At 37.7% G+C, this 9,416-nt stretch overlaps 4 protein-coding genes across 4 annotated transcripts; 3 read left to right on the top strand and 1 right to left on the bottom strand.

The window, feature by feature from the left end:
- Window positions 1-1,082: 1,082 nt before the first annotated feature.
- Window positions 1,083-1,833, top strand: JH06_4024 (protein kinase; the record flags this gene model as incomplete). Its single annotated transcript, XM_014670274.1, has 4 exons — window positions 1,083-1,376; window positions 1,401-1,479; window positions 1,510-1,549; window positions 1,581-1,833. 4 exons carry the CDS (start codon window positions 1,083-1,085, stop codon window positions 1,831-1,833), a joined length of 666 nt encoding a protein of 221 aa, XP_014525760.1.
- Window positions 1,834-2,651: 818 nt separating this feature from the next.
- JH06_4023 (cyclin-dependent kinase 1) lies at window positions 2,652-6,153 on the top strand (the record flags this gene model as incomplete). The annotated part of the gene is made up of 19 exons (XM_014670273.1): window positions 2,652-2,750; window positions 2,853-2,926; window positions 2,956-3,130; window positions 3,158-3,259; window positions 3,290-3,408; window positions 3,438-3,528; window positions 3,556-3,662; window positions 3,713-3,814; window positions 3,850-4,107; window positions 4,138-4,215; window positions 4,244-4,498; window positions 4,528-4,662; window positions 4,700-4,772; window positions 4,803-5,099; window positions 5,129-5,292; window positions 5,323-5,491; window positions 5,522-5,682; window positions 5,713-5,833; window positions 5,863-6,153. 19 exons carry the CDS (start codon window positions 2,652-2,654, stop codon window positions 6,151-6,153), a joined length of 2,871 nt encoding a protein of 956 aa, XP_014525759.1.
- A 22-nt stretch (window positions 6,154-6,175) lies between these two features.
- JH06_4022 (hypothetical protein) lies at window positions 6,176-6,938 on the bottom strand (the record flags this gene model as incomplete). The annotated part of the gene is given in 7 exon segments (XM_014670272.1): window positions 6,176-6,262; window positions 6,293-6,413; window positions 6,445-6,584; window positions 6,614-6,670; window positions 6,700-6,756; window positions 6,775-6,816; window positions 6,867-6,938. The coding sequence occupies 7 exon segments, from the start codon at window positions 6,936-6,938 to the stop codon at window positions 6,176-6,178; spliced, it is 576 nt and encodes a 191-aa protein (XP_014525758.1).
- Window positions 6,939-7,483: 545 nt separating this feature from the next.
- On the top strand, window positions 7,484-9,292 carry JH06_4021 (tyrosine-protein kinase; the record flags this gene model as incomplete). Its single annotated transcript, XM_014670271.1, has 11 exons — window positions 7,484-7,612; window positions 7,643-7,715; window positions 7,745-7,903; window positions 7,934-8,164; window positions 8,194-8,275; window positions 8,306-8,730; window positions 8,761-8,809; window positions 8,839-9,019; window positions 9,050-9,113; window positions 9,144-9,181; window positions 9,212-9,292. 11 exons carry the CDS (start codon window positions 7,484-7,486, stop codon window positions 9,290-9,292), a joined length of 1,512 nt encoding a protein of 503 aa, XP_014525757.1.
- Between the last annotated feature and the right edge of the window lie 124 nt (window positions 9,293-9,416).

The following is a 9,416-nucleotide window of genomic DNA, read 5'->3' as shown; positions in this document are numbered from 1 at the left end:
GGTGTTGATCTACCAAAGAAACCAACTACCAAACGTAATAAGCTAGATCAGGATAGTTATGAAGATAAACGACAACGAATGGTCAATTTTGTTAACAACGCTGTTTCAGATGGAGCTTCAGTCTTCAAACAACACTCTTGTCTCATATCATCTTTACTTTGTGTTGCAGCTATACTTGTAGCAACTAATTAGTCACCTTTTTGTTTGAATAACAAAGAGTCTCTTTGTAATTGTTTTTTCACTGACCAATTCCTATGGAGAGAATACCTGAACAATACGCACTCTTTCATGATAGCGAATCGAGAAAACGGCAAAGTGATAAGTTCAACTCAGATAAGCAAAGAATGACAGCATGTCCTTCATTCCGTCTTGTATATATTTACTAGTTGTATAAATTGTAGTGCGAACAGTACCTACAAGTAATCTCAGAACTGAGTGAGAAACAAGAGATATTTTTCTACGGAATGGAATTGGGTACTGTATTAATCTCCTTGCATTATTTGTAGTACGACTTGTTGATGGGGAACGGGATTACCTTCAAATTCTTTTATCTATCCCAATTATTAAAGAAGTGAAGATTCTTTATGTTCCATTAGTTATGCATATATATCCTTATTCTGATAGCAGTCCCCCAAAGATCATTCTCCTTCCTGACGCAGGTATTACATTATGTTCTCTTTTAGTAATAGTGTATGGAATCAATCCAGATGCAGATTATGTTGTTGGTGAAACTGTGAAAACAAAGTATATGGAACGATGGGAAGAGGACCCCGATTTTGTTACAGTGATAGGAAGCAATAATACATAGGATGTTAGTTTCGGATCTCTAATCAAGGATCTACATAATGTATTTTCTTTAATAAACCCATATATGAAGTATAACTCTTTTTTGATTGTTAACGTATAGAAATCAGAGTTCCTTCTTTCTTGAGGAGTAATTTGTAGTTCTCTCCTTTCGATTACCAAGTGACTCAACAACAGTATTCATTGACTATGATCAACTTATCGGAAAAGGCTCTTATGCACTAGTGTATGCAGGGTATCAATTAGGAATGAACTTCACTCAAAGGAAATATAATGGAATGGATGTAGCAGTTAAAGAATGTTTTATCCGAGAGAAGATTCGGAGGAAAGTGGAACGCGAGATCGAGATCAACGCCCAACTTGATTTTAAATATATCATCAAGACATATGGCTATTTTAAGAAATATGGTTCCACTTATTTTGTGATGGAGAGGGCTACAAGTGATTTGGAGAAAGAACTTGCTAAGACAGTTCCAACAATGGAAACCAGAAAGAACATAATTCTTACAATCGCAGAAGCCTTGTCATATACTCTTCAACGAGGAATTGTGCATCATGATCTTAAAGTCATGGTTTACCTCTATGCTGATTTTTAGCCTGATAACATTTTACTTGTTGATGGTGTTTACAAGCTCTCGGACTTTGGTGTAGGGTCCATTGCTCGTCAGATTTCTGGTAAGTAGTGATACGATCCCTGATAAATAGATCTTACACAGACTGCATTGATTAGTGGTAATAGAATGCAGTGGGTAATTAAATGGATGCTTGAGAGATAGTCAATCCCATGATGTTCGTGTTCTCCATTACAGTAAAAAACCGAAAATCTACACAGAATTTGAAAAACTTCAAATTCAACAGTATGAAGACATCTATGGCCTTGGAATTCTGATTCTGGATATTCTTCTTGGATTTGATTTCATGAAGATATACATTTCTGGTCTTCAGCAGAATCAAGAGGATTATCTCTACGAAGTGAGTGTTCCCACCGAATTAGATGTGGATCCAGGTTTGATTCTTGATTTGGTTTAACTACAGAGATAAAATCTATCGTAACTGACTGTCTTAAAAGTTACGAATATCGGCCCACTATTGGAGAAGTATATGAAAAACTTTCAGTTTGGTGTAATAAAGAGACCCCTGAGATCCACTTCCATAAACGAGAATAAGTCGTTTTGTTTGTTTGCGTATTCATCATTTCTTACTCCTTTATTTGATAAGAGGGCTAAGGATTTTGGTTCCATTTAGTTGATATTCCTGGGGACTTCGAACGTTCAGTGGTCGTGTTGATAATTATCTTTGATTATTATGATGTGGCTCTAAGGAATGCCGAATTGTGGAACCTTAATTAGTTTCAGTTAATCTTTATTAATGCAAGATATCGCTCCAAATATCCTGTTCGAACTATATCCGAACAGCTTGGTACATTGGAATACTTTCAACGATTGAACAGTACGATTCTTGGATTCCGACTTATACCACTACCATCTCTTGATAATGATAAGCTCAAACCATATTTAGAAACTTTGAAACATCTAATTAACAAATAGTTTATCGTTGTCTATACTGTTGATTATGGTATATTACCATTATACAACTAATTACTAGTTCAATTATTTGAGAGCAGGCGTAAGTTCCTAAAGATTGGGTTGACACTACCATCAATACGTCCTAACATCTTCTATCCTATTCTGTATTATATCTATCCGTTTGCAGATTGTACCTGTCCGGTCGTTGAATTGCTTCCCAATGAAGGTATTGCTTAGAAGCCATAATGATATCAAGAATATGCCATTAATACGGATATTAAAGGTTATACTGTTAATGATCGAAGAATCCTTACGCCTTTTATGAAGAAATGGAACTGTGATTCTGACTTTGCAAGTGGAGGAGAGACGGTTTATTCACAGAATGGAAGTATTGGAGGATTGTCTGCAGACTTGATTGAGGTATTTGACAACTGCTCTCCTTATAAAAAGTCTATGTTCTGAGAATTCACTTTAGAGTAAATCGTATTATTCTCATACCTGCACCTTTGGTGGATGTTATAGTTACCCCCTCCTGAAGATGTTGTGATTGAAACAGTACTACTTGGAAAAGGTGATTTTGGCGTTGTATTTAAAGGGTATGCACTGAAATCGTGGTATAAGATAGAGAATATAAGGATACTCTGGCAGCCATTAAGAGAGTACGCATCATTCCAGAATTGCATTCACAAGAACGAGAAGTTCAGATTGGCCTAATGTTGAATCATCCAAATGTGATCTGTACTCATTGCATCTACATGCAAGATAACTATTACTACTTTGTGATGGAATGGGATGTTGCAGTTTGAAAGCATATATTAGAGAATGAGGACAACCATGTGACATTCCAACAACGAAAATGGATAATATATCAAATAACTTGTGGCCTCAAATATACGGCTGAACTATGTGTTTGTCATCATGATCTGAAGGTGAGAGAAAATGATCATCTGATAGGATAGCCTGAAAACTTCTTGATGGTGAATGGAGTTCCAAAAATTGCTGACTTTGGATATAGTTCCTGCTATATCAGGGCTTATGAAATTAGGGATACACAATTGAATCATGGAAATGTGATGCAGTACACATTGATAATTAATTTCATAATAGCCGATCGTCTCATTCAAGAAACTGTGAATTATTCTCTTTTTCATTTGATGAAAAGCAAGATCTGCAACGAAAGGAAGATGTTTATTTTTTGGTATTCTTATCATGGACATTCTCATAGGATACAAAACAATCTATGAATACATTAACAGAAAGTATATTATGGAAAGAAGTCTCTTCCGTGTTTCCACCTATTCAGGGCTACGACAAGATAATGGTGAAAGCTGGGTAACAGGGTTCATGAGTAGAAATCTATCAGATTGTTGGGAGTTGTTTAGAGGATTTCGCACAACGCCCTCTCATGGAGACAATTTTTCTCTTATTGAGCATTGGTATCAGCACGCTACTCCAGAAATCACTATTATGGGATGTTTGTGTTTGTTTCAGAGTGGATCTTTTTCGGTGACAAAAATAGTCCCGAATTGAAAGGGATCAATCTGACGAAGCCGATTTCTATCCCTCCTCCTCCACTAATGTTATCGGAATACGAACTACTTAATCTCATTTCAGAGAAACGATATACGAGAATAAGTGGAGAAACAGTGGTAGCAGTTGCGAATCCCCAAGCGCAGAAAGGGTTACCTTGTCCAATCCATATAGTAGATGAAGAGGAAATGATGGAACATAATTATTTCCGTCCTTCAGCTATCCGTAATGTATTTGATCTCTTTCTGTATAATTGTTTCCACAATCTAACGTATAGAGACAATTTCCAATCCAAAGAGAATATGAAATGTGTAAAAAATGTAACCGATACCCAATGCACTCCGATGTGGCAATCGTATGTTAATGAACTGCATTCAAATTAGATACATTGAAGTATTGGAGGATATATTAACCCTTGCAACCCGAATTACCACACTTCGACTCTACTCAGCATCACCTGATTGTTGTCGTATCGATAATTCACCAGTTGTATTGATTCATTCTCCTGATTTTCAGCAACTCTATCTGGCTGTTCTCCTCCCTCCTTCTTCTCTTAGTCTCATATCTCACTTCGCCATGTGGTCAATTGGAGGAACGATTCTCTCCCTCTCTCCCCTCCTTTCTCCATCCCAGATCAAGTAATTCATTCTATTGCTCTCTAATATAGAACCCAGATCGAGAAATATGGTGTCACCACGATCGTCACAACTTCGGAATTTGCTGAGGTGTTGTTATCCTTAATTCGGGATGATCCTACGGTGATGACGAGTCTTACAACTATCATTCTTGTTAGATTGTCGCAGTATTCTCATCTAGAATGATCCATGGATATCCGAAAGCTCTCAGAAAGTGGCAGAACTCTTTAGTATTACTCTGTATCAGAGTACTGATCTGTTGAACCCAACTATTACTGTATATAAGAAATGGAAAAGTCCTGAGTAGATAACACGACAGGAGAGAACTCGAGTTGTCGAAGCACCACCACAGACCGAAGATAGACGTCTCCAACCTCCTCCCCTAAACTCTCCTCAGGTAACCTCACGACGAAGACGACTTCGTTTAGTTCGGAAACAGATGAAGAAGGAGCGTGCCTTTCATATTGCTAGTGTGGATGATTACGACGACAATGATTCGGAAGAACCTGTAGAGACCTTAGTGTTTCCTTTCCTTGCCTATGATCCAGGCCTCCTTGATACTGCTGTCATTCTGATCTCAACTAGTCGCACACAAAGCATTCATGTAGTGCAATATAGATACATTCAAAGTAGACTACCACTCGTACACATCTGCAGCTCCTTTCTCAGTGTGACCTATGGAAGCAACGGATCTTACCTACAAATCAAGAGTTAGTGTTTTTGGCTGAAAGACCACTGAGTGCCATTGAAGAACTATTGATGGAAATTATGATCCTTCAAGAGAAAGGAGCGATTGTGTATGCATCAGTATGTGAGAAATGAGAGAGTAATCAAAAGGATGCCATCAGACGTGAGACACTCTTCATGGAAGTGCGTCCCTCAGTTGTATTAACAAATGATATTCAGTGCTTTGAAATGTCAGACTGGATCATAAACTCGATTAATTCACTCAAAGCATCCACTCAACAGCAGGTGTGGAAAGAGTTTATTCGACGAGTAGGTGGTGGATGCCAATGTAATCGCTAGAAGAATGTGATTCTAAACACAAATACACTTCCAATCGATCCAGCAGAGCGTCTGATAAAACCACTACTCATTCAGACAGGAATGGATCGTCTTCAGCTTGTAGTGAACATGAATGACCTACCGACATGCAACTGTATTCTCTTTCTTCGTGCTTTTCTGTTGTATGTATCGAATAGATAAGTAAATGATAGGTGTCCTGTAATCCAGGCCTATGCTCATCAAGAGTTGGGGAATCTCCTCTTTTCGTCCTCCTTCAAAGACAATAATACCTTCGGTCATGTAGGAGGACCACTAATGGGAATGGAGGTCATGGTACTATGTTCGATTATCCTTATACGAAGATGCGATCTGTTCCATCTCGTCGATTACACATCACAGATCGTCTCCAGGTGCGTGGAGTGAGTTCAGAAGAAGAAATGGCTGAAGAATTCGAAGAAGATGTGATGGATCCTTCCCATAACTCTAATACTCATGTCCTGTTGTGCTCGTCATGTCAAGGACGAGGTGAAATCTGGATGCGTGGCGTTGCTTTGTCGTCAACAGGAAGCAGTGAGGAAATGAATGGATGGATCAATACAAACCTCTATGGACTGTGGCGAGATGATGGAACAATTGAATTACTGGATATCTAACAAACATGTTTTCGGCAGCAAACTACATTTGTGATGAATTATTCAGGTAATTTCCTAATTCATATTTCTCGATCGCCTTTTCGCGATAAGTACTCTTCTTACTCTCAACCTATACATCGACGATCCTCATGACAACTACATCTTCAACTAACGGCTCTTCAAGCATTTTATCTCTCTTCAGCTCACTTGCACGAATACCTTGAATAATGATAGTCAGGAATTGAATTCCAACAATGGCTCCAGCAACTGCAATTACCAATCTACTTGTAATCTTTCTTAAGTACTGCAAACACCAAATGATCGTCCAAATACTTAATATAACTTTCAGGGAGGTTTAGAAGCTTCTTAATATTCTCTTCTGTACTTGGAGTACTGTAGAGGGCTACAAAAACACTCTCTGCGATGGTAAGAAGAATCAACACGATATTATCCTATCTCAATAACAATCATAACTGCATACAAAAATGAGGAAGCAACGAGATTTGTAACTACCACATACAATAAGCATAGGGAAGAACTACAGGAAACACTAGAAAATTCTCCTACAAATGTAACAAATCCTGTTCCCAGACCGATGTAGATGTTCGTTCCCATGGATTTTTGCTATTCGTAAGAAATTACCCAACATCGATACAACAGCACTCCAGAAGTAACCGGTTGCTCCTATCATGACCAAACCAACCTAATAATGGGAATTCAATATGGAACAATACCACTAACAGAATCGCATTGAACACATTGATAATGACCACTCCCGTAGCCGATAAGCAACTCTTACAAGACATAATTACACAATAAGAAGAAAAGTGAGATATGCCGAAGACAAAATAGTTTATCTTCTTGGAATACCCGTTATTTTTGTGAATACTGCATCATTCTCATAATGATTCTCCTATCGCTCAATGTGGACCAATGACTATTACAACAATAATGCAAGGTTTGGTGAAGAGGAAAATCACATCAGTTATGCGCCTACGAATACGTTAATGATAGTACTAAATCAACTGTAGCAATGGTTTTGAAAGTATTACTGGTTTCATTATACCGTTGTACATGTGCTCGAGGTTTTATAATACTTTTGAATCAATATCTGAGGATAGAGAATTCTGCATAGCCATTTAATGTACAATAATATATAATATTGGAGGACAACCCATTGCGAAGTGATTGCTTCCTAATACGTTTCATCACATTCTCTAGAAACAATTAATCTATTGATTCTGTTGTAGGAGAAGTACCTAGTAGAAAGACAAATAGCTATTATTTACCCTTATGTAGAATGACGTAACTCCCACAAGTTTCATTATATAGTGTAAAACTAATTTCGATAATGTCTTCAGGAAATGGCTACACTGTTCAAAACTGTTTAGAGTTTCATACAGATGAGGATGCGGAATCGCAGAAAGACCGATTTTCATCGATTGTTGATGTAATATTGGATGACCCAAATTTCGCAAGGGTATACTACCACAATTCTAATGACTCCTAGTGTAAAGTTTTGATTCAGGACTTGTATGCCTTAGTCACGAACAAGAAGATATATATCTACGATGCCTTTCACAGTATATTCACTTTTGATTGATTAATCTAGTTCCTCGCAAAGGAAGTTCGAATGACTATCTCAGTCTAGTTCTGTCTGTTGCTTGTTATACAGACCGAGAATTGTATGCAGTTCCAATCAAGATTTGTATTAATCCCTATGATGCGACGTATAATCAGTGTCCAGATGTTTTCCTTTTTTATGACCAAAGTGAGACATCAAATCGCCTCTTATCTATAGGTCTTATTGTGAACCAAGATTGTCCCTTTTTGAACCTCGATAGTAACAAGGTATGTACTCCATATATGAGAGATTGGGTGAACAATAAAGTAATCGAATATGGTGAGAATTATCTGAAAAGAAAGCAGGTCTTTGCGGTCTCATCAATGACCTTTCGAGTGTCTTTTCCCATACTCCACCTGTATTGCATGCGTATACTCTATTTCTGCCTCCTCATTTCTAGAATGAAAGGTATCAGGAATCCGTCTTTTGAAGAGTAGATTGTACATATATGATTCCTTCAGAAAAGTATAAGAAATTAAAATTCATTGGTGGAGGAGCCTGTGGTGTTGTCTATAAAGGGTGATGAATACTACTGTTCCTTAGGTTTAGTATCTATAATGACCATGAAGTGGCTATTAAAGAGTGTCTTTGTGGTATGTTGCCAAAGAAACAGATCCTTCTTGAATTGGAGGTGATGACCAAATTGTGTCACGAGAATGTGATTCGCAATTATGGATACAATATTCACAAGGATGAAGATGGGAGAGAAGTGATCTCATTCATCATGGAAAAGGCTGAGGGAAGTCTGGAAGATCTGTTGGGTCCTTTGACTCCCGTAGGACAGAAAAAGAAGGCAAATATGTGCAAAATCAATTATATGACAAAGAAACTGTATATCTACCAGATTGCCACTGGATTGCTGTATACCTACCGTGAAGGGGTTGTTCATGGCGACTTGAAGATTGATAATATTCTTATTGTAAATGGAAACTGTAAGATTGCTGATTTTGGCATGTCGAAAGTGATAGAGGAAGGTAGTTTGTTTACATGGAATTGATATTTAGACGTCGATATTACAGTATCACGTGTCGGAGACATTGGGAACAAGCAACAGTAGGAATGAATTATGTTTGTAATTGTAGTCGAGCTCCAGAACTGTATAAGATTGACTATCGCGTGAAAATGGATTCGGATGAACTAAAGAAGACATTGATGAAGGCTGATGTCTATGCTTTTGGTGTTTTGGTGGGAGAGATATTGACTGGATATCTGGAAACTACGACATATAAGGGAAATCAATCAAAGAACACTGTTGGTACTACTGTGAGAATTCAAGAAACATGTGATGAATAGTGGGAAATTGACATGGAAGAAGGATATCGCTACAGACCCAATGCATTACTGAAGCAAGATCCAGGTTATGATGGATTATTGAAGTGATGTGTAGAAATCTACGAAGTTGTTGCTGACTGTATGAAGGAGTGTGTAAGAATTAGTAAAAGGCCTTAGTTGTAGGATCGGCGTCCCAACATGGAAGAGATATATTTGAGAATTGGTAAATGGTTTGACCATGATACTTGTGAAATCGTTGGCTAAGGATTGTTTGTTCCACTATTCGATGTGCTCGGGGTTTTATTCTCTTTCTTTCTTCTCAGAAATGCAACAAGGAATGATGTATCGTGCTGCTTTTTCGGTCCTTCTTCTAATTGCTACTGTTACT

Source organism: Blastocystis sp. subtype 4 (genome assembly GCF_000743755.1).
Source record: "Blastocystis sp. subtype 4 strain WR1 chromosome Unknown seqid_0299, whole genome shotgun sequence".
Taxonomy (NCBI): Eukaryota; class Bigyra; order Opalinata; family Blastocystidae; genus Blastocystis; species Blastocystis sp. subtype 4.
The sequence above is the reverse complement of the archived record's forward strand: the minus strand, read 5'-3'. Positions and strand labels throughout refer to the sequence as shown.